This window comes from Vulpes lagopus, chromosome 9 (genome assembly GCF_018345385.1).
Source record: "Vulpes lagopus strain Blue_001 chromosome 9, ASM1834538v1, whole genome shotgun sequence".
Classification (NCBI taxonomy): Eukaryota; Metazoa; Chordata; class Mammalia; order Carnivora; family Canidae; genus Vulpes; species Vulpes lagopus.
The window spans coordinates 11,210,185-11,236,013 of record NC_054832.1 but is presented as its reverse complement, the minus strand read 5'-3'; the positions used below and the strand labels follow the sequence as shown (position 1 = coordinate 11,236,013).

At 37.3% G+C, this 25,829-nt stretch overlaps 1 protein-coding gene across 19 annotated transcripts in view; it reads right to left on the bottom strand.

Annotated features, from left to right (window-relative positions):
• The window catches only part of CYRIB (CYFIP related Rac1 interactor B), a 146,479-nt gene that overhangs the window by 44,354 nt on the left and 76,296 nt on the right, over positions 1–25,829 (bottom strand). For 8 of the 19 annotated variants that reach the window (XM_041768411.1, XM_041768417.1, XM_041768410.1 and 5 more), the window contains one exon: positions 8,212–8,250. The exons of 1 other annotated variant lie outside the window; for it this stretch is intronic. Coding sequence is in view for 3 of the 18 variants with exons in the window: in XM_041768407.1 (XP_041624341.1) it covers positions 8,212–8,250; positions 16,225–16,354 (169 nt within the window). In the remaining 15 variants the exon portion in view is untranslated. Of the gene's footprint in view, positions 1–8,211; positions 8,251–15,016; positions 15,075–16,224; positions 16,382–25,829 lie in introns of those variants that run through there. 10 more of the 19 variants (XM_041768407.1, XM_041768423.1, XM_041768414.1 and 7 more) reach the window with 4 other exon arrangements.

Sequence of the window (25,829 nt, the reverse complement as noted above, 5' to 3'; positions counted from 1 at the left end):
CACACATCTGGTATCTGAAAAGGTGTTGGAAAACAGTTTAGAATTAATGTCAGCAGTGTTATGAGTAACAACATGCATACCTCAGCATCCTTTTTAAGCTCATGTTTCTAACATTTGTGTAAATAAATCCACGTTAAATTCCTTTTTAAGATACCTAGTAAGGTGGGGCACCTGGGTGGTTCAGTCAGTTAAGTGTCTGCCTTCGGCCCAGCTCATAATCTCAAGGTTCTGGGATCGCCCTGTGTTGGGCTCCCTACTTGGAGGGAAGCCTGCTTCTCCAGCTCTCCCTACCCCTTCCCCGACTTGTGCCTGTGCGTGCTCTCTTTCTCAAATAAATAAAATCTTAAAAACAAAACAATACAAAACCCCAGCAAGGTTTCTGCTATCTTGGTTGAAATCCCACTGATATATAGGAAGTTTGGAGAGTAGCTTATTCCTTAACCTTACTCATAATATCTAATCTATCATCAGCAGATATAGTGTGGCAAATAATAAAGTGATCCTTTAATTCTCCTTCCTTTGCAAAATATAAAGGAGGAAAAGCAGGATTCAGGTATTACTGGGTGGCCAGCCATATTGCCACCACAAAAGTACTAAAATATCACCACAAATCCCTAGTACTAGTCCAGAGCAACATATTAAGTCTTATAATTACATGGAGATCAGTTACCAGTCTTAAAAAAATGTGACATAAACAAACAACAGAATGGAAAGTGGGAGACTTGATTTCTACTCTTGACTATCACAAAATATGTGACTTTACACAAGTCAGTACTTGTTAGACTGAATCTCTCACATTGCTTCTGGCTAGGATTCTACATATGTTACCCTACATCTCTCCTAATGCTGACATCTAGTGGATACACTTAGATTTAGTATGCTAAAATGAAAAATCTTACACGATTTTAAATAAAAGTCTCACTAGGATGCCTGGCCATGTGCAATAAATACAATAAATTAGGAGACCAATACTATTCTTTAAATGGAAGTGAACCATAATAAATGAGTATTACATCAGATTGTCATGGCATCTTCAAGTCTGATTCAGAGATTACTAGTAATCATAATCTTCCATGCCTCCAGCCATTAAAAATTAAACCACCAAGGCAAATTACTGCTTGAGTTGCAGAGTTAAACCAAGAAATCAAATACATGCTTCTTGCTACAATGCCTTACACATCAGGTACAGATATAGGTTATGAGAAGGGCTAATATAAAGCTCCAAAGCAAGTACATTTAAGAATGTACAGAAAGGTGATGGGAATTAAAAAAAAAAAAAAAAAAAACATTGAATCCCCAAATTACCTGTTTTACAAGGATTAAGAAGGTTTTTTATTGAAAAAATATGATTAAAGAAATAGTACTGTGAATTTACTTTCTTAAAATGTACCACTATTTTGAAATCCATAGAAAATTATATAAAAATGCAAGAGAATGATAAACACAAAATTTAAGATACTGGTTATCACTGCAGAGAGACAGAGCCCTAGGATCAGGCAACTTCAAAGGTCTGGGTAACATTTCAGGTGCTTAATTATTGGTGGATTCAGGGAGTCTTTTAGACTTTCACATTTACAAATAAAGGTATTCTTTTGTATGTATCAATAATTTTTTAAAAAAATTAAATGTAGAGAGGTGCCTGGATGGCTCAGTCAGTTAAGCATCTGACTCTTGATTTCAGCTCAGGTCATGAATCTCAGGGTCCTTGAGATGGAGCCCTGTGAGATGGAACCCCATGTCTGGCTCTGCACTCAGCAAGGAGTCTGCTTGAGATTCTCTTTTCCTCTCCCTCTGTTCAGTCCCCAGCTCTTTAAAACTCAAAAAAAAAAAAAAAACAAACATTTTTTTTATGTGTAAAGTAATTGATACTCAACACATGTGACTCATTCAAAGGTGTCCAACAAAAACGATTGGATTGGAATTCAGGTGCCTGACCTCTTTGCAATACACATTTGACAGTGTGTGGAGGAGCCATTAAATAAAAACCTTAGCAAATGTAAAACCCTGAGTACTTCTACAGCTAGCTGGGGTCTGCAGTGCCTGGTGATGGTTGCTGCTGTTTTAAATCAAACCACCTTTCCTTAGCTCCTGTCTGCCAATTACTATGACAGACACTGAGTATTTGGCACTGAGGAATTCACATGACTGGAAGAGACCAGACAAGGTGGTGTGGCATGCTTCAAACAGAAGCATGCAAACACAATGAACATATAGAAAAAGGAACACCTAACCAAAGGCTTCCCACCAGAGGGGCTGATTCTTAAGTCCTTCTTGTTTTCTATTTCTTTATATTAGAAAATAATTTAAACATAAAAAGATATATTCACATAATCTACCACCCAGAATAAAGCAATGTCATTTTGCTGTATTTGCTTCAGAGGTCTCCCTACCTTTTTGTGCAGTTAACCCCCCAACTTTCCTCTCCCCCATCTCCTAGAGGTAATCTTAAAAGTATGCTTCCTTTCCAAACATATTTTAGAATTTTTATCGTGAAGGTCTGTAAGAACAACGCAGCACTGTTTTGCTTTTCAAATATGCATCAATGATATATTGTCCATATTCCCTTAGAAACACTTTTCTCACTCAATGGTGTTTTTATAGAATTATCCATGTTGACTCATTCAGATGTTACACAGTATTCCATGGTTCAAACGAACCAGTTTATTTACTTATTCACCAACTGAAGGACAATGCCTTTTCAATTTTTCTCTATTAACAGAGAATGCTTCACACACTACATATACTTGTGCACATGTACAGGAGTTTCCACTGGATGGCAACCCAGAAATTACAGGGCAACTGTGACTTTACTAGATTGTGCCAAATTGCTCTGCAAAGGACTTCCAACACTTCACTGTTCCACTAGTAAAATCTCTCTCTCCCATCCTCCAAAACCTCAAGCTTCAATGTTTAGATTGTGAAATATCTCACTGATGCTTCAATTTACATCTTCTTGATTACCAGTAAAAATGTGCCTCTGTTTATTTTGTGTGTGTGTGCCTCTGTTTATAGGCCACCTGTAAAATGCATATTCATATCCTTTGTAACGTGTGCCATTTGTTTTTTCACGATCTCTCCCACAACTACCTTTCTATACACTGTACTCTGTACTGCTGGGGCCCAGAATCTGTAAATGACAGTCTTGCCAGCTGTTAGGTTATGTCAATAGGAGGCACCGGAGGATGAGAAGGCAGGAGAGAGAGAAGCTTCCTGTCTCTGGCCTGGACAGACTAGCAGTTGCTCTAAGAGCAGTCATATGAGGTGAGGCCAGTATGCACTGCCCCAGTCAGAGGCTGAAGCAAGCACAGCCTGTGTGTTCCAGTCTAGTGGTGGTAGCAGCTTTTGGTATCCCCTTCACCTTTGCTCTTCTAGTCTAATACCTTCATAACCAATCCTCTGTATTAAATTCCCTGTTCAAAACACCAGGGTGGTATGTTTTCCTAATTCAACTCCAACTGATAAACCACCCTTCCCCACAGTTGGGATTTAGGAATTCTGGATAGGAATTCTGAGTACCAATCTTTTGATGCTTATTATACACATGGCAAATATTTTCTCCTAATCTGTAACACTGCAGTATCCTAGTCTTAACTTTGTTTATGATGCCATCCGTCACATGTAATCCATTTTTCTTTGTGGTCTATGCTTACCATTTAAGTAATGATTCTCTACAAAAGTAGCCCTTTGTTCATCCATGTAACTGTCAAGTTCTACAAAAATCTTAATGGAATTTTGACTTGATTTTTGCATTAAATACACACACATGAATACACATATCTTTCTGAGGCAGAACTCCCATCTTTATAATATCAACCATTTTTTCATTTACTTTATGAATTATATTCTCATAATCCATATTTATCATAGATTTTTTTTAAATCTATGAATTATATTCTTATCATCTATGTTTATATATGAATACATTTTCTACTGCTAAACCATCCTTGCATTTCTGGTATCAACTCTATACAATCATTTGAAAATACATATTTCTAGTTTTGGTCTAATATTTCACTTTGGATTATTTCATAAGTAAGACTGACCTATAATTATTTGATCTCTTCTTATCTGGTTTTGCTATCAAGCCTATTTTATATATCAGCTCTTTCTATTCTACATAAAAATATAAGAGATAGAACATGAACATCTGTGTCCCCTCAAAATTCATGTATGAAATCGTAAAACCCAATGTGATTAAACCCTCTGAGAGGTGAGCAGGTCACCAGTGTGGAGCCCTCATGAATGGAAATAACACCCTTATAAAAGAGACCCCTGAAAGCTACCTTGCTCTTTCTACAATGTGGCTTTTTAAATTTCTCCTCACTGGCCTTTGAGAACTAAACTACACAGTCTCGGGATGCCTGTGTGGCTCAGTGGTTGAGCATCTGCCTTTGGCTCAGGTCGTGATCCTGGGGTCCTGGGATCGAGTCCTGCATGAGGCTTCCTAAGGGAGCCTGCTTCTGCCTATTCTCTGCCTCTCTCTGTGTCTCTCTCATGAATAAATAAATAAAATCTTAAAAAAAAAAAAATAAACAAGTCTCTGTGCCACGTGACAACCCAATAGATACCTGAAATATCTCTTTTCTTTTTTAAAAGATTTTTATTTATTTATTCAGGAGAGAGACAGACAGAGGCAGAGACATAGGCAGAAGGAGAAGCAGGTCCCAGCAGGGAGCCTGATGTAGGATTTGATCCTGGAACCCTGGGATCACGGCCCTGAGCCAAAAGTAGAAGCTCAACTGCCGAGTCACCCAGGTATCCCAATATCTGAAATACCTTAAAATATATTAAACTGAGGTAAAAAAAAAAAAAAAAAAAAAGTTACCCATTGATTATATACATATACTAACATATGCAAAAAATTACAAACAAGCTATCTCCTGTTTAGTAATTAAAAGGGTTTAGCTTCTGAAAGTGAAGGAAGTTTACAAGGGGCTATTTAGGAATATTCATCACAAGGACCTTCTTTTTTTTTTTTTTCTTTTTTTCTTTTTTCACAAGGACCTTCTTAAACATTACAGACTAAAGGAACGAACTAAGGGCATAGAACCATCTTGCCCCGAGTTTAACATAACTTTCGTATCCCAATCACCTTGCAGAGGTCCTTGGATGCTGTGAGGACTAAATAATAAAAACCAGTGAATGAACTCTTTCTGTGTGCCACATATGATCCTAAGTTATATACACAGTATTATAAAATCCTCAACTATTTTGGAGGTTGTCTAGCACTACAATCTTCATTTTACTTCTGAGCAACCTTAAGGTCAGAAAATTAAATAACTGTCTCAAGGTGAACTAATCAGTAAACAATGAGGCCAAAATTCTTACTCAGGCAAATGTGGCTCCTACAGTTCCTAACCATTTTGCCATTTGCTTCTTAGTCATAAATGAAAATACACATAGTTCATCCATAAAGAGTAAAGAAAATTTAAAGTCTTCCTGAAAGAAATTAATTCAATTCTAGCATTAAAATTTCTAAATTAGGAATAAAATTCTCATAGAAAAAAAAAATTTTAAGAAAAGAAGAAACATGACTAGAAAATGATGACAGATGCTAATAACTAAGAACTGTCCTTAAATATTTCCCTACCATTTGTCAGGTCTGTCTGTTTGAGCCCAGCATGCTAAAGGAATTCAATACAGTGACATTATAGGAGGGCATGAATGTTTCCCTTGTTCCTGAACTTCGGTTAAAACCATTCTCTTGAATATAACTCCTCCAGACTCATCATAATCAAACAGACTATAAATTTTCTCTTCCTGGCAATCACATAATCTTAAAAATATGTACTTGAATAATCTGTCTACATTTAAAAATCAGCATCGCATATAAGGCTAACCAGACTCCAGCAGACCAAAATGCAGAATGTATACATCATAAAAACATTTCTGAACTAAGTACATTAATCTATTATAGCTTTTAAAGTTTTGCATAGCTTTTGGGCAATATTTAATTGGGGCAATATTTAATACATCGAAGTTCAAATCACTTAACAACTCTGAATATTTTTACCGTATTTCAAATGTTGCTGGTAGGAAGAAAGAGAAAGGAACTGAAGGGTTTCAGAAAAGGTAGAAAATCAGCCCAGAATACACGGTTCATGAGAGGATCTGAAATCATATAGCTCAGTTCTCTAATTTCATATAAGGAAAATGAAGACTAGAGAAACTTGAGGACTTAGCAAAAACAGCAAATCAGTTTTGTTTTTTTTTTAAAGTGGGGCTTAATCCAATGATCCGGACAGTGCAGCCTTTGAGAACATCTTTAAGACAGGCATTAGGGGCATCACATTGACGGAACAAATCAAGTGCCACAACCAAAAAATATCCCAAAGTCAGATGCCCCACTACATCCCCTTCAAGTGCTGTTTTTGCTATCAGCCAAGCCTCAACAGATATGCCAGTCCTTTTATATTGGTAGTCAGCTACAAGTGGCTAAATGACCATTTAATTGTCAAATTTAATTGATGACATTCTATGCTCTTCCTAACTTAGGTTGGCACATGATCACTGTACAGTTCATACTACTGAATTAACTATAAAACTTTTGATGACTTTTTACAAGCCTTGACCTTTTTTCTGTGATTCCATAACACAAGCATCAGACCTTACTATTTTTTCATCCTTCCTGTGGAAATTAATTATGACGTTTCTCTCATTAAACTTTCAGCATTCTGAGCTGGTATTTTATTTTTTATATGTTAATTTCATATTCCTTGAAATAAAATGTGAATTCTTTGAAGGGAGGCACTCTTGAAAGCTTACCACTTATCTTCGACTTCCTTTTCAACAGAATATGCTGCTGTTTCTGTGATTACTGACCAGCAAACCAAAGTTTCTTCAAAGCTATTTTGAGAACTTCTAGCCTACCCCATTGGGATATTTCTTAAGAAATCACTATGTAACTCCACTTATTAAAGATTAGCTATACAAAACACTAAAAAAACTACACTTATTCAAATATGATGGAAGAAGAAAGGTCTAGCTGACTTTTCATTAACAGGAGTTCTTAACCTGGGATCCAGAAAAAGAATTCAGTGACCTGTGACTCTGGATGGGAACCTTTTCACTAACCTCTACATGAAGTTTTGCAATTTCTTCAAGATTTCTTCAAGATTATAGGCAAAAAAGTATAGTAGTATCAGAAATACCTATGAACTTATCATCAAAAAAAAATCACACGTACTTTCATATTATTCTACAGTTATTGCAAACTTATCACTATTTAAAGTTACAGTATTTAATAGAATTGTTGCTAAACCTTATTCTTTAATGTGAACATATATATTCTCTATCAAAAACTGGTATTTTTAAGATTTGTTAGCTACATTTCAATATCATTAATTTCCTTTTTAATCTCATGTATTTTATTTCATAAAATCATGAATCATTTTTAGAATCATTATTCTGGGAAGGGATTCACAGGCTTCACCAGATTACCAGAGGTCCATGGCACAAAAAAAGGCTGAGAACTCCCGCACTGTAACATACACAGAGTAGGTGAGATAACTACAATTTCAAAAGACCATTATGATAACTGTCTTATTAGTTCTAGTACAATGACAGGCAAGTTTTGAAATGTAAATATCTGTTTATGATTAGGAAGAGCACAGAAAGAGATTTTAAGTTGATCATTTTTACTTAAAGAACACAAAGTATGTCTACAGAAAAATTACATTTTCAAATACCTATTAACTTGTTAAAATTTTAAAAATTACAAGATTATACATGTGTAAGCACTCAGAATTCCTGTATCAGTAACTTTTGTGGTGGCTGTTGTGTTCTTTACTTCCAAGACTTTTTCACAAGGACCTCAAACAGTAACAGGTAGAATTCTTATTCAAGAAGAAAGCATGTACAAGTGTCTTCCTTTCTAGCATATATATATATTAAGCCACTAGAATTATGGGTTAGACCTTTCCTGATTAACTATACTGGTGATAACTAAAATGACTTAAAAGGGAATTAAAAAAACAAAACACATACCTCTACTACTGAAAGAAAGCTGTAAAAAAATTAATTTACATTTTCCCCACTACTTCCTATTCTACAAAACTAAACAGCATAGGGTATCCCCTAAAGATACTTTTAGCAGGTCAATATTATATACAGAATATCTTCCTTAATTATGTTGAGCCAATGTAGTTTTTTATTTAAATCATAATTTTTCACTTGTATCTGAATTATCATTTCCCCCAAAGACATATTTACCTTCAGCCAGTGCTGGTGATTCTGTTCTTGTCCTTCTATCTGTTTGAAGAAAGAAAAAAGGAAGAAAGTCTAAAACATTATTATACTTTAAAACATGTTCGATTTTATTAAAACTGACTTTAATGAAATTTATGAATGTCATTGCATATAACATATATATGCTATAACACATGTGTTTGTGTGTGTGTGTGCGCGCGCTTATGTATGTACATATACTGCCTTGAATTAAATCAACAACCATTTACAGAAAACCTACCAGGAGTAGTCATTATATCAAGCCCTGGGAAATACCAACAGACTTAAGACACCCAAATTGCCATCCTTAAGACACTCAAAGTCTACAATCTGTATCAAGAGAAGTACATAGTTCTCATCATTTCTTATGAAGCAGAAGACAGCAAGAGAAGAACATTAGCAATTCATCTTTATTCTTGTAACAGGGGCCTAAAATTACCAAAAGAGATATAGTTCTATACTATTATCATAGTTTATGTTCCTTTCATATTTCATATAACGTATTAAAAAAAATGTTTTACTAAAGGTTCTAAGGTCCTTATATTTCACGACAATAACTTATTACTTGCCAGAGGCACATGTGGCAAAACTCAAGTGAACCACGAAGTCCTCTATAGGACTAGTTTTATTATTTCAAATCCTGAAACATTTTAGGTAAAATTAAATCTTCAGAATTACTTTAACTTTACAACTAAGAGCAACCAACTATAGCACTACAGCAAACTAGCTGAGTTCACATATAGTGGGGGGACACATGTGACTAATGCAAGTACTCATCTTTATGTAAAAATTTCTTTCCCTAATTGTTTATTCTATGACCAGAGCCCTGGACTTAGCACCACACATAAAACTTCTATGTGCTTAGTAACATTTAGAGGAGATAAGGTATTACCTTCCAAGAAGGTAAGTAATCAGACACTACATCATTTTCTAAAGGCTGAAATGTGGCATTGTGTCTCTGACAGATTAAAAGAAAAACCCAACAGATGGAAATAGGATTGACAACCTTCAAGTCCACTGGATTAGAAATTCTGATAGTGGGGGAAGAAAAAAGTGGTTTCTGCCAGAAAACACAGAAGTATTCTGAGGCAATGATCAACTGGTTATCTGGGACTCCTTGCTAAGTTAAGAGCTATCTTAACTATCTGGACCACCATGCTAAATTAAGAGCTACCATATTGGTGAGTCCTGCAAAGTGACCCTAACATGAGAACTTATGGCTGCTTTCACACAATGGGGACAAGCTCTGTCCCTAGCCAGAACCTAGGGGATTCCTGAGCCATGCTCAGGAACAACTGTAAATGAGCAGCTGCAACAATCATGACCTGACAAGGAGAAATCAACTACAGGCATTGATCCCTTAGAGAAGGTCTGTGTCACTGAACCAGGACAATGCCTCGACCTGTTCAAGTGACGGTTCAAAGTAAGGGTAATCTAGAATGAGAGGTAAAGGACTGTAAAAATGAACATTATTCCACTAACCCTCCTATTATAAGTCTAATGTAGAGATTGTGGCCAGCCACAATCTTGAAAACTGTGCAGAAGACTGGACTAAACGGCAAGTACTTAATGGAGGATATGAGCCTGAATGAGGCACCTACTGCGCACCGCCTCACCTTTTCACTCCAACTGAGGTACCTCCCCATAGCTGCACTACAGGTGCACTTTCTGCTCTCAGGCTTTGCTCTAAGAGATGCTTAACAGGTACTCTTCAGCCATCCTGAGACCTATGAACTCTGACCTGGAAGTGTGGAGATGTTACTATCAACACCCTATGAGCAACCCTGACCACTGAGGAATAGGATCTGGTAGATAAATACCTCCTCCTTTCCACCCAGAGCATATTCTTCATGTCTTTTCAGAGGACCTCCTCTGGATCAAGCCCCAGGTACTCATAGATGTGACCAGGTCAATAAGAGACCCTTGCACGGACTTTCCTTCCTCCCTGTTTCACGTACCCCAGTTCTCCAGTAAATTATCTGCATAAAAAGCCTGTCTCCAGCTCTGCTTCTGGTATGAAACCAATCAGGATACTCTGGGACACCATACTTCTTCCCTTTTTGTTCTAACTTACTAGATGCTCTTTAATAATCTGTTGCTGAACTTCTCTCAAATCCTCAAATGCTGATGTGCCCAGGGCTTCAGTCCTGGGTCCTCAACTCCCTTTGTGATTTCATTCCATCTCATGGCTTTATATATCAACTATGTACCTCAAATTTACTTTTCCAGTCTAGACATTTCTCTCCAACTCCCTACTCTCATAGCCACTGCCTACTCAGTATCTCCTCTAGGATGTTTTAATAGCTCAAACTTAACATGTCAAAACTAAACTAACTCATTTTCCCTCCCCAAACAGGATTTACCTAGTCTCACTCAACTCAGTAGATGGCATCTCTATCCTTCCAGTTGTTCAGGTAAAAACTTTGGATTCCTCTCCAACTACCTTCTCTCATACATTCCAAATTCCACTACAGCTCTACCTAAAATTTTCACATCTACTATTCTAGCTCCTATTAACTTAAAGTGGAGGGTTCAGCTGCATTAGCAGTTATAGGTGTACTATTACTTCTTAATTCAAAAGCCTCCAAGGAAGGGCTGCAAAGTTAAATGCATCTGGGTTGGGTGGAGCCATATTAGAAGCGCTAACTAGGGCAAACAAATGCCTATGCTTAATCTAAGAAGTACCATGGCTATTAACACCCATGCTAAAAATGCCCGTAATCTGGGGCTGAATATTCATGTAAAACAATTTTTAGATGTTATCAACTAATTAAGCTTTATAAATAACCAATAGGCCAAAAGAAACAGCCTGAGGATTTTGTTTGATAAACAGCAATTTGCAACTCCTGCTTTAGGTTTGTCTATAATTTATATATTATTAATTCTAATCTTTTCCTTTTTTTCTATCAGGTAGGAGATGAATGGAAGCTATTTATGTTCAAAGCCTAACCATCCTGGTTTTCCTCAAAAGCTCCTCTTGGATCAATGTTACTACAAGTGGAATGAATAAACACATTTTTGCTTTTTCTGCCAAAAACAAACTTCCTTCCCTAAGGCAGACCTAAGCCACCCAGAAATAAACAAAACAAGTGGCTTGGCTGGCCACTCTCATAAACTAGAGGAGGAAAACCAGTGCCACTTGCTTAAAACCACGGGGAAAAATTCTATTCACTCTAATTCTTAATAAATCAAGAAAAAACACTTGTAATTGTTTCTACCCTTAGAAATCAAATATCAGGTCATAAGTAGTGAATATTAGATAATATGTAAATTAGATAATCCAGGCATCTAAAAACCCGCAAACCTAGAGGTTCTTACTCAAACCTAGAGGTTCTTCAGTAAGTGTTAAAATTCCTTTGCCTCCAGCAAAACATAAAAGCTATGACTTCAGAGCATTCTGTCAACCACATTTGCAGCTTTGCAGCAGTTCAAGTGATACATACATCTAACTGGTTATGCAACCCTACACTGCATTCCTCCTTCATTAGGGTACATGATAAAATCTAATTCAATTCCATTTGTTTAAGCTCCCCTTGACATACACAAGGCAATCTTAGAGCCATCGGAGAAACAGAAAAAGAGCACTTGAATTAAAGGGCCTATTAACCACGTTCCCAGATCACACAGTATTATGGAAGTGCATTATTATATAATTTCAGCAAAAATCTCAGTTTTTTTTTTAAAGATTTTATTTGAGAGGACCCCTGGGTGGCTCAGCGGTTTGGCGCCTGCCTTTGGCCCAGGGCGCGATCCTGGAGTCCCGGGATCGGGTCCCACGTCAGGCTCCTGGCATGGAGCCTGCTTCTCCCTCCTCCTGTGTCTCTGTCTCTCTATCATAAATAAATAAATAAATAAATAAATAAATAAATAAATAAATAAATAAATAAATAAATAAATCTTTAAAAAAATATATTTTATTTGAGAGAGGGAGAGCACGCATGAGCTGGGGAGAGGGGCAAATGGAGAGGGAGAAGTAGACTCCCTGCTAAGCAGGGAGCCCAACGGACCTAGGGCTCAGTCCCACAACCCCAGGATCATGACCTAAGCTGAATCAGCTGCTTAACCAACTGAGCCACCCAGACACCCTCTTAGTAAACTTTAAAAACTTGACAAAGTTATTCCACATCCATTTGAGAAAAAAAGAAACATGCAAGTCTATGAAAAACTTTTAAAGAACAGAAGAAAAGAACCAGTCCTACACATTTATAATTAAAATTGTGTGGAACTGATACAGATATATAGTCAGGGGAAGAGAACAGAGAAATCACAATGTTCCAATTGTACGTAAATGTAAAGAAAACACACACCAGGGCAGCCCGGGTGGCTCAGCGGCTTGGTGCTGTCTTCAGCCCAGGGTATGATACTGGAGACCCGAGATCAAGTCCCATGTCGGGGCTCCCTGCATGGAGCCTGCTTTTCCTTCTGCCTGTGTCTCTGCCTCTCTCATGAATAAATAAAATCTTTAAAACACACACACACACACCAAATACTTAATGGAAAGTCGTGTGTGTGTATGTACAGTACCAAAATAAATATCCGAGGAGATGCTAGGATGAAAAAGATTGTGCTCTCTAGAAGCACCTCCTCTTACTGCAGCAATTAAAACATTCGAGGTAAAAATGAGGTATCATGAGAAATATCTACATATAGAGCTGTGGCAATTAAAAGAAGGTATCTCAAAAAAAAAAAAAAAAAGAAGGTATCTCAGCTAGGGGTAGATGATGGAAATCAGGTATTAGGAAAGATTTTATGAAGCCCTGGTAGTTGAGATAGATTTGAAGAATGAATAGGATTTGGACAAGCAGGAAAAAGAGGAAGAAGGTTGAAAGAGAATATTCCAGATGAGGAATGTATAAAGTAATCATTATAGGGCAATAAAGAAAACTCTATTTAATAAATGGTATTGAAATCATCCCATTGGGCAGCCCGGGTGGCTTAGCGGTATAGCACCATCTTCAGCCCAGGGCCTGATCCTGGAGACCTGGGATTAAGTCCCACGTCGGGCTCCCTGCGTGGAGCCTGTTTCTCCCTCTGCCTCTCTCTCTCTCTCTCCCTCTCTCTCTCTCTCTCTCATGAATGAATAAAATCTTAAAAAAAGAAATCATCCCATTAAAAACTGAGATACAGGGCAGCCCAGGTGGCTCAGCGGTTTAGTGCCACCTTCAGCCCAGGGCCTGATCTTGGAGACCTGGGATAGAGTCTCACGTCGAGCTCCCTGCATAGAGCCTGCTTCTCCCTCTCCCTCTGTCTCTCTCATGAATAAATAACTAAAATCTTAGAAGAAGAAAAAAAAAACAACTGAGATACAACCATCTCAGCCTATATTCTAGGTGGATTAGAGTGCATTTTCTCAAAACTAAATCTCAAGAAAAAAAAAAAAAAAAAACCCACTCAAAAATAACACCTTATCTTTAAAAGAGTAACCTGAAGCACGGTAAGAAATTTAAAGCGGGGGAAGCCCTGGTGGCACAGCGGTTTAGTGCCTCCTGCAGCCTGGGGTGTGATCCTGGAGACCCGGGATCGAGTCCCACATCGGGCTCCCTGCATGGAGCCTGCTTCTCCCTCTGCTGTGTCTCTGCCTCTCTCTTTCCCTGTGTTTCTCATGAATAAATAAATAAAATCTTAAAAAAAAAAAAAAAAAGAAATTTAAAGTGGGAACATAGAGTCAAATCATATAAAAATTAAAGGAAATCCAAAATATTTTAATGTTTAATTTTCACATAAAATATTAATGTATATTAATATACATTAATGTCAAGAGGAAACAACATAATTTGTAAAAGCAAGGAAACAGTAAACATTTACATTAAAAAAACCTTTATATTCCCTAATAATAAAAAGGAAATAAATATAAGCAAAGTGGTTAGAGCACTGATTCTGAAATAATATAAACCTGGGCTGAGTTTCCACTTATTTAATTAATAGGTTCTTTGAGCAGTGGTTTTATTTGTAAAATCAGATTTCCAATTACTTAAGTTATCTAAGCATCAGTTTTCCTTCTTTGTAAAAGAGCAAAAATAATCTCAAAGATTATGCGAAGATTAACAGAAATGTCAGTTTTACTGAACATGGTCATTATTTCTCTTACTAACATTAGAATTACAAGAGTATCTAATTTGACATTCTCAAGCACAGTACACATAATATCCATGTCTGATACACACTGGAACTCACATTGAATTCACATTCAAATAAGTGAATACAAATCTCAGGCTTCTAGGTCTTCTTATGCCATGATTACTTCTGTATGGTAGCACTTAAAGGAGACCCTGACACACAATAAATACTCTGTAAATGTAATGCTTCTGTAATGATCATCATTTTATAAACCATACCCATATTTTTTTTCTAAAATGTCTAGTCTCTTTAAAATGTAATGAAAGATGAAAATAGCATAAATACAGTATGCTTTATAAGTTTCATCATTTTCTCCCATCTTTTACATCATTATTAGTGACCAACTACATCATTTCCTTCAAGTCTACCAGTGATTGTTCACTAAACATCTGTTACTCAGGTCATGCACAGACTACAAAGTGTGTCACTGGTGTTACCTCCTTGTTTCCTAGTGACAAACCCCACAGTGGCATTTTAGAAAAATGGATAAGCAAATGAGGGAACTTGCCAACAAAGATAAAAGTGCAGCAAAAACCGGAAGTAACACTGGAAGTCAAACTCTAAGAGTTTGAAGTTACAGAACAAAAGACTGACTGCAAGAATGTGACACTGCTGCCATCAGAGAAACTAAACATGCCAGTCAGAGGAGCTCTGGGAAGGTGAACTTAATTACCATAAATGAAGAAAGTGGTTATGATGAAAAGGATGAAGATGTCCCAGAAGAAGTAACACTAGCAAAAAAAAAAAAAAAAATCATATTAAAGGAATTCTGGGGGGTGGCATGTGACTAGCTCAGTCAGTGGAACATGAGACTGATGTTGGGATTGTGAGTTAGAGCCCCATGTTGGGCTTAGAGATTACTTTAAGAAAAACAGGAATTCTTGGATACATTTCAAGACATTGAGAATACAACAGACAAAATGCTGGAAACAAATCCAAACTTAGAAAGACGTATGACAATGTAGCCAAGGCATAAAAATAACGTTCACTCCAAATTATAAGCTATATAACGAAGAAAAGGAAGGTGACTGTTCACTTTTTTTTTGACTGTTCACTTTTAATTACATGCTACCTATGTAAATATATAAATATCAACGTATCTTAACCTACATAAACAAAAGGAAAACTGTCTCTTTTGGAGGCAACGAGTACAATGTCCATCCACTCATGTCCTTTTTCTACAATCCTGACACTTTGCAGAATATCTCTGAATTACACCTGACAATAACAAAAACACAGACAAGTTCAAGGTTGGGAAATCCAAAGTCCCAAAGCTAAGTTTTCACATCTTAATTTGACAGAGCCATTTTTTTCTATTGGGGAAATAGGTAACATAAGCAAGTGTTTAATAGCAATAACCTAGAGTGCTAAAACAGAAATAATGCTCTCACAACACAGAAGTGCAACATGTTCTCATTCTTTGTTTTGTTTTAAAGAGAGAGTGCAGGCAGAAGCGAGAATAACAGGAGGGAGACAGAATCTTAAGTAGACTCCTCACTGAGTGCAGAGCCCAACAAAGCACTGGATCTCAGGACCCTGAGATCATGGCCTGAGACGAAATCAGGAATCAGATGCTTAACTGACTGAGCCACCCAGGTGGCCCAACATGTTCTCTTTCTGTGTCTGAATCACATACCACAAATTTCAAAACACAAATAGCTGTATTTTGCGTCACCTATCAATATTTTAAAAATAAGCAAAAGCCTATTCCATACATTAGAGTGAAAAACCAACATATGCACAAGAAAACTAGAAACTACTAATACAATCAAAATACTAGCATCCCACTTTTAAAATTTCTTAATTCTTAAATATATCATTAAAAATTAGGGAAATAACTTGCAAAATCTGGCTGGTTTAAAGGCAATTCGTGTTGCTCACAAATAACAGAAGCCAGTGCAGCATTTAGTTCAGCAAACTGCGGCATGATGTCAAGCAGGAGCAGCATTATAGACCTGATCCACATCTGGCCTGGGGGCTTCAGAGAGAAGCTCTGTGCCTGGGTTGTCATACACTGCTCTCCTAATTCCAAAGAGTTCTACGACCAAAAAAAAAAAAAAAAAAAATTAATCATATTCCTAGCAAAAATACTCATCCACATATAATGTATTTTGACAGAAAGAGTCCATCGGTGTTTAAAACTCTGAGCAAGAATCTTAAGTCTCTCAAAGCTTCAATTTCTTCATTTGTCCAAAAGAAGATAATACCTACACCCCCTACAATTGAGAGACTCAGAATGAGAGGCACCTGTTACTCTGACTCTTTTCCCAGGTCTTACTAGTCACGTCAGGTAAACCATACTCCGCCTGTGTAGGTACTGTTACTACCATCCTTGTAGTTCTAAGGGCCCAGTTTAAGCAACACCAGAGTATTACAGAGTTTCTGTTGGTCAATTCCACAAGTACTATTAAAATGTTCATATCAAAAGCACTACTGGAGATATAAAGTAATCAGACAATCTTTATCCTGAAAGGTTAATGACTTCCTATGGAAATAATACCTGCACATATAAAAAGTAACAAGTCCACAATAATTCTGTCCACACTATATTATTGTTAGAGACTACAATTATAATAAAAATTTAGAGAACAGTACAGTGTAAGAGAAGAAAGAGTATATTCCAAGAATAGGTTAAGTATCTTCAAATGGGGCCCATAACATCATTTCAGTCATCAAAATGCCTGGCTCTTTCCCAGAACTGAAAGCAGTTATCACAGTCTGTTCACTGTTAGTACAGCCTCTGAACTCAAGCACAATGCTTGCAACATCGTAGTCTCTGTGTGTATATGCTGAATGAGTGGATGAATGATCTAGTATTTTTTTAAAATTTTTTATAACAATTTCTTTTTTTTTTTAAGATTATATTCATTTATTCATGAGAGACACAGAGAGAGAGAGAGAGAGACAGAGACACAGGCAGAGGGAGAAGCAGGCTCCATGCAGGGAGCCTGACGTGGGACTCGATCCCTCAGGCCCTGGGCTGAAGGCAGCGCTAAACCACTGAGCCACCAGGGCTGCCCCTGAATGATCTAGTATTAAACAACATGATAAAAGATGTAAGCAGCCTGGCATAAATACAACTCATTCGGAGTTATGGTCCCATAAGACTGACCACCCTGCTAAAAGAATTTGGGAAAAATGAGCAGTAAGAAATGATTGATAGATATACAGGTAGCAAGTAACTGACAAAAATTTTTAAAAATGTGTAATTTTTCCTATTAAAAATTAAAGTGATAAAGAGGCTTTAAATAAAATATAGTAATGTGTTTTATAGATAACAATTTTTCCAGGCTGACAAAATAACTGCAATAAATGTAGATAACTGATCACTGGATATCTAGTATCCTTTGGGGAGATACTGTACATCTGATATGTGATATTATTGCACAGCTATCTGTCTGGGTAACAATCAAATAATAGATTTTTAAAAGACTATTTAAAACACTCTGCCACAATCTTAAATGTGAACTGCTTCCTAATGGCAATTCTATAAAGATTAGAAGACCTCCAACAGACCAGATATGTTATGCAATGCAGAGTATAAAATACTGAGTAAAAGAAGAACTGCCCTCCAGAAGATCATAGTCTACAAGAAGATATGTAAAAAATTACTACAATGGGGCACCTGGGTGGTTCAGCTGGTTAAGCCTCCGACCCTTGATTTTGGCTCAGGTCACAATCTCGTGGGTGGGTCGTGAGACTGAGCCCCGCTTAAGACTCTCTCTCCTTCTGCTCCCCACTCCCTGCCATGTGTGTGCTCCCTCTCAATACACAAACACATACTGCAATGCAGGAGGTAAAATATTATAGAACTGGAGTTCTTCGGATAAACTACAATGGGAAAACAGGGATAACTGAAGTATATTTAGAAGACAGTCTCAGAAAGAGCAATGATGTTTGAGTCTGCCTGATATGTTTTAAAAAATACCGCTACCCCAACAACTTTCAAAGACATTTTTTAAACTCGGCAAGCTTTATGTTAAATAAAACTTTTTAGGATAAACATGAGCATAACTATCAACCTGGAAAAGGGGAATATTCCATCCTCCTAAAAGAGACATCTTAAGTGTTGTTTGTCAGGAAAGGGTTCATAATAGATCAACACTAAAGTTCCTAAGAAAAAGGCCTTGCTTAACCATGAGACTGAGGCAACATCAAGAACTCCACAAACAATGGGTAGGATTTTTCTGTGTGACTAAACACAAAACACACAAGATAATTTTTTCAACTACTATTCCATCTGCAATGTACGTCTGAATCTTTATCTTCTCTTATTTTTACTTATTGAAGTTTAGATAATACCAGATTTTGACTACTCGAGCCTGAATTGACAAGCCAGATGACAGGAAAACATTTTCAAAAAAGGACATGTACTATTCTAATTCTTGAATCATCAAAGACTATCTATGTACATGTTAAAGCTCTATCTTTAAAATACACAGTTCAACATGGTTCAATAGTTCCTGGGATGAAATGGTCAGGGCAAGGGCTAGGGGGAGATTCTCTTCTCTTTTTAAAAACAACCTTACATGTCTTACAGGCTTTCTTCCTAAGAACGAGATGTCCACTAGTAGCCACAGGTTACCTAATGGGTTTAACAGATAAAAACATCAATACACACAACTACAAAAGCATCATATCATATAGGTTAACTTTATTTCTCAAAAGAGCTGATAATCTTTAAAAAAAAAAAGATTTTATTTATTTGATAGAGAAGAGGGGAGAGAGCACAAGCAGGGGGAACAGCAGGGAGCCAAGCAGGGAGCCTGCTGGGTGGCTCGATCCCAGGACCCTGAAGATATGACCTAAGCCAAAGGCAGAGACACTTAACCGACTGAGCCACCCAAGTGCCCTAAGAGTTGGTAACCCTTGAGTGGAACTGTTTCTCCTAACTTTTAAAGGTTATGCAGAGATAGGCAAATAGAAAACATTCAATACTTCCAGATTCTGGCATATGTGAACATGTATATTGCATCATATTGCCTTGTACGTAATAAGAAAGGACCGTCATTTCCTGAAATCAATGTCAACATGCATACATACTATGTTGTGTGCAAATGCAAAACAGTATATATTTGATTGTTTTATTCTCAAAACAGCATAAACACAAGAACAAAAAGCAAATCAAATTAAAACTTTTCCAAACTAGGAATTGTCTTGGCCATGTTAAATCTGTCAGGCCAAGGCCTCCAAGTAAGATACGGATAGTCAATGCAGCACAAGTGTGGAGGTCACAGAAGGTCAGCCCACAAATACTGCCCCTCAACTCCCACGACTTCCTATGTTGAGAGAATGGTTCAAAGACTAGGGATACTTGAGTAATCATTCACAGGGACAGCAACAAGGGACCAGTGCCACAGTGTCCTAACCAGACTGCTACTGTAACATAATCTGCTTCCTGCCCTCCTCTGGTTACTGTTCACTTTTTGAACCCGATTTCAAATCTCTCTACCACTAATTCTGTGAGCTACCTGGCATTATGCCAATAAATTCCCTTTTCCATTCAAATTACCTAGGAAGGGCACCAAATATCCTTGAATGAATTATAAAGAATATTCTGGACTCCTATAGGAAGACTCTCTGCCTAATTTAAAGCCATTCCTACAAATAAGCAAAACTTAACTATGTTACAAATGTAACTTGGGATTCAGAGTATAAACAATAAAGATACTCTAAAATTAAAGATTACCTACTTTTTTGAGACTTTAAAGAAGTACCTGTATCATTAAAATTTTAAGTTTCAAAGCATGAACATTAAAAAAGCATAAGAACATTCAGAAAGACAAAATACTAAGATCACTTAAAAATATATGTCTAAAAGAATTTAAGAACTTTCTGGAAAAAGAACAATGAAACACATTTTGAGAAAAAAAGAAAACTGAAATGATACTTATTTTTACAGAGTTCTCTCTACAATAAGAAGCCTTCCTTTTCGTTGTATATATATTCTAAACTCTTTCAAGAACAGTAATGAAAAGATTCTCCACCTAGGCCTACCTTTTCTTTAGACCCCTAATTCATATGCTTCCTCACTAAAAAACAACATGTAAGTATACTTTTCATTCTTTCTGAAAATATTTTACATTTCAAATCAAAAGTGGAATTTTTAGCTATTCTAAAAGCCAGCATTTCTTATATCCTAGATAGTATCCTGTAGTCATACTCAATCCCCTAATCGGTTTGGTATTTTTAAGGACTACATTTAGAAGCAAAGCACATACTAAGGAGGGTAAGAACATATTTAAAACTTTAGGATTCGGGGATCCCTGGGTGGCGCAGCGGTTTGGCGCCTGCCTTTGGCCCAGGGCGCGATCCTGGAGACCCAGGATCGAATCCCACGTCGGGCTCCCGGTGCATGGAGCCTGCTTCTCCCTCTGCCTATGTCTCTGCCTCTCTCTCTCTCTGTCTCTGCCTCTCTCTCTCTCTCTGTATGACTATCATAAATAAATAATAAAAAAAAATTAAAAAAAAAAACTTTAGGATTCATTTGCTGTAAATAAGAGGGTTATTAATATTTGTGAATACCTACCGCATACCACACATTTTGCTATAGACCATAACTTTTTCATAAAACACTGCAAAACAGATGATGTTGCCCTTTCCATAAAAAGTAAATGAGGGAGAAGCCCTGGTGGCCCAGCGGTTTAGCGCAGCCTTCAGCCCAGGGCGTGATCCTGGAGTCCCAGGATCGAGTCCCGACATCGGGCTCCCTGCATGGAGCCTGCTTCTCCCCTCTGCCTGTGTCTCTGCCTCTCTCTCTCTCTCTGCCTCTCATGAATAAATAAATAAAATCTTAAAAAAACAAAAAAGTAAATGAGGAAAATGAACCTCAAAAATTAGTTTCCCAACCCTCATGTCAGTGCTGGTAATGACTGATCTGCTGAAGCACAGATCTGACAACCCAAAGATGACATTCATAACAAAACGCCTCAGTGGGCACATCCTTCTTGTAAAAATTTTTCAATGAGAGTTTTATTAGAAAAACAATTGTAACCATTATCCCGAACAAGCAAAACCTGTAGGATGTAACCATAAGGCGATGTTTTATCTACCACTGTCCTTTAAAGTTATTCTGTGGTGACAATTTAATGTTCCTGAACTTTTATTTAGGCAAGCCTATGACTTTGATCATTTTCAAATTATAAAAACTGTCGGAATTTAGAAATTGGTAGACCCAGTTTAGTGTAATTGTCAAAATTTTTCACCTAGCACTACAGCTTCTCCCCACGTCCCAGTTCTGCCACCAGCCCACTAGCCCTAGGCATTACAAGAGCAAAAGGGCTTTCCAGCCCTCCATTCCACCTTACTAACCTGAGCATAGAAGTCAAGTGTCATTAGAGGGCATGAGCACGCTCAGCTCAAAAAGTATTTAAAAGTGATCTTTCAGGAAATGCTTTCAGGAGTTCCTTGGAAACTCACCCACTCCAGCACTGGAGATCTCTCACTGCAATTCCTTGATGCAAGATAAGGCATCCCCTGTGGGAATCCACCCATTTCTTCCTCCCCCTCTGCCTCATTATCACCCTGATCCTATGAGCTTCCTCTCACTAGTAGCCCTCATCCGGTCCATGGGAAACATGTACCCCTTCTGCCAAAGAGCTCAGGGAGGATGGGCAGTCCACCCACACGGTAACCTCGCTTTGCTGTGCTGCCAGAGCAGAAAGCTTCTCTTCACTCAGGCACAGAGAGACAGACATCAAGCCACTGTGTTCCCTAAACTGCACAAGTTACATATTCAGTTCTCCAAATCGTTACCAGAAAGCTCCTAACTTGAGAGGGAGTCATGAAGGGGGGTGCGGGGGGGGGGGGGTCAGAAGAAACTCCTGGCACACTAACAACCTGGTTTAAAAACACTTTTCCAATTTCCAACAACTCAGTTCAAAAACTATTCTAATTCCAGCTACCTGATTCTTTATACCAACAGATGGGGTAGGTATTAGAGGTCACAAATCCATTTTCTGGCTATTTATGCTCCTGCATGGCATCCTTAAAATTCTCCTTAGAAATATGCATCTCTCAACTTAGGGCCAAATTCAGAATAAAAGAGTTTCATTTTAACATCTTATTATATGATACATTTAGCATTTTACTAAGTTTTCCACAAAAAGCAGGAAGAAAAACCCATAATTCCACTGCATAGTTAGCCACAGTTAATGCTTTAGCATGCTACTTTCCCTTCTGTAAAGAGTCCATTTGTCATGTGAATATTTCTTAAATTTTCTTTTTAAAATCTTGTACAAAACCACTTCATTTATTAATTTCATTGAGGAATCCGGTTCTACAAAATTTCAGCATTTCTTTTTCAAACATCAAATTCCCACTAAATGAATGTAAAGGCGGCTTTTTGAAACCTGTCACTGCCACTCCCTAAACTCAAAACCTTTAATGGCTCCGTACTGCCAGATGTTTCTGACCATGAGATCTGACCTACACTCAAGATGAGAAAGTGTTTCAGAGTTTGGTCACAGTTCCACAATGGCTACTTTATCAAGGATTACAGGCTGAATCCACAAAATGCAAAAGAGCAAAAGGTGTTATTCCTTTATTAACATGGCAAAAATAAACTTGCAGCAGGGATCAGTCCTTTTATTTGCTATATGATCGCAAATAAAACTCTATCACCACACATATAGTATTTACTGGCTCCACAGTGGTAATCACAACTGCCAAAAAGTTATTCTAATGCTCAAGAGCAGATTTATAGAAACTTTAAATGTTTAGAACTGGATTTGGGGTTTAATTTTGTTAATGTTCCACACATAATCTGCCGTCCATTCAAAAGAGCACACATTAGAAAATTTGTTTTAAAGTCATCTTTCAGCAGATGAAGTGAGAAATAAATTTCAATTAACATGCTACCAAGAAAAAAAAGCACTCAGTTTTTAGGCCAAAGAATCTCTGCTCTTCTCAGAAGTGTATGTCAGTAAAAACTCACAGAATTACAGAAGTGCCTAAAGAAAGAAAAATAATCAGTTCTCTCTTAAAGTTGACAATAAATGTATTCACTCAAAAAGTACACAAGAACAATGAGCGTGGGGTAAATACTGATGTGTCTTTATGTATAACTGTGGAGGATGGGTGTGCATTCATACAACATGCATGTATGTGCAGAGATAGCTAGAAAGATGTTCACCAGAACACTGATTACTTAGATGGTGATTTTTGCTTACTTTTTCATTCTTTTTTTTTTTTTTTAAACAAATGAGCATATAATTTTATTTTATTTTAAGGATTTTATTCATTCATTCAAGAGAGACAGAGAGAGAGAGAGAGAGAGGCAGAGGGAGAAGCAAGCTCCATGCAGGGAGCCCAATGTGGGACTTGATCCCGGGACTCCAGGACCACGCCCTGGGCCAAGGCAGGCGGCACTAAACCGCTGAGCCATCCAGGGATCCCCGTGCATATAATTTTATAAGAAAAGAATGCTATTTGTGCTATTAAAATATGGCATGAAAAGCTACAGTAATCAAGACATGTGGTACTGGCAGAAGGCTACACATATAAGACCAATAAAACAGAAAAAAAGAGTCCAGAAATAAACCCATATGTCTAGGGTCAATTAATTATCAACAAAGATACCAAGGCAATTCAACCAGGGGAAGGCCAGTCTTTTCAATAGATGGGACTGAGACAACTGGGATATCTATATACAAAAAGATGAACTTAATAAATTTACCTTACACCATATATAAAAGTTAATTAGAGGCACCTGAGTGGCTCAGTAGGTTGGGCATCCAACTCTTGGTTTTGGCTCAAGTGATGATCTCAGAGTCCAGAGTTTAAGCCCAGCAACCAGCCCTGTGACTGGCATGGATTCTGTTTGGGATTCTCTCTCCCTCTGCCCCTCCCTCCACATGCTCTCTCTCTCTCAATAAATAAATAAAATCTTTTCTAAGAAGTTAATTAAAAGTGGATCACAGACCCAAACATAAGAGCTAAAACTACAAAATATAAAACATTTGGAAGAAAACACAAGCATAAAATCTCACGGCCCTGGGTTGGGCCAAGACTTGACAGACACACCACCAAAAGTATGATCCTTAGAAGAAAAAGAAACTAAACTCTATCAAAGTTCAAAACCCCTGCACCTCAAAACATACCATTAAGAAAATAACAAGACAAGGCAGAGACTGGGAGAAAATATTTGCCAATCACGTGACTTATAACTGTCTGGGATAAATTGTCTTACAGCACCTGTTTAGTCTTACTTTATGACTTGAAGACAGTTTCCTGTAACACTGTAAACCAGTTACACTTGAAAAAAAAAAAAAAAATGCTCACTTGTAAGACCCAAGTAAGAACCTAGAAAGGATCGGAGAGACCAGAGTCAGTGAAAAGACTTCATTAAGTTTTGCTTGTTTACCTCAACTAGGGAAATCTTTGAAATGTTTAAATATTTTTTTAATTACTTAAAATCATAAGCTATCTACCTACCCAAACTAGGCAAACTGAGAATGGTTTAAAAAGTTAAATTTCATTTTAATAAAATATACACAATTTTTAAACGTTGCTGTAAAGAACACTGAAAATCAGCTAAAACAAAGTTCTTAAATGAATTTTTAATTTGCTAATAGACTACTAAAGGGTCAGTGACACATACCAAAGACAGAACACTGGCCAGTTGTCACCATGACACATACTATAACGGAACTTTGGCACACCCATTTCAAAGGGTTGCCAACCCCAGGCTACATATTTTGACTATTGCTTCAACATACTGTTCTATAAATAAAAAGGAAAAGCTTTGGTTTAACTATATTCACATTTTAATATAGGAAGTCCCAATTATCAAAGAGTATTTCCAAAATGCTTCAGCCCTTGATTCTTAGACATCAAACTTTTATCCACTAATAACTTAGAAGTGGCGCCACCGTAGGTAGATTTCTTTACATTTCCAGCTCTGTACATTCATGTACACTTTAAGCCAAATGAATAGAATAAATGAAGCTGACTTTTCTGTACTTTAGAACAACTAGGTAAATAGTATTTACATAATGCAAGAACATATTAAATATTTAAGCCAAAACAAGCTTAAACGTAACAATTTTCAACAAGTTAGCTTTCAAAGTAAAATTTTTACGTTTGTTTACAGAAAATAACTGGACAAGAGTTAGAAAATGCTGATTGATAAAATGAAGCCCAACTCCCCTTAAAAAAAAAAAAAACACGAAAACTCTAAGTTTAAACCTCCCTCCAACTATGCCAACCCCTCTTAACTCCCCTAAATCTACACTGTCTTAAGATCTAAAGGAAAAGCTGCCTCATTAAAAATGTGCTTCATTAGGGGCACCTGGGTGGCTCAGGCAGTCAAGCATCTGCCTTTGGCTCAGGTCATGATCCCAAGGTCCTGGGATCAAGCCCCGTAGCAGGCTTCCAGTGGAGCGCCTGCTTCTCCCTCTCCCTCTGCCACTTCCCCTATTTGTGCTCTCTCACTCTATCAAATAAATAAATAAATTTTTTAAGTGCTTAAATTGTTTTGTTAGAGG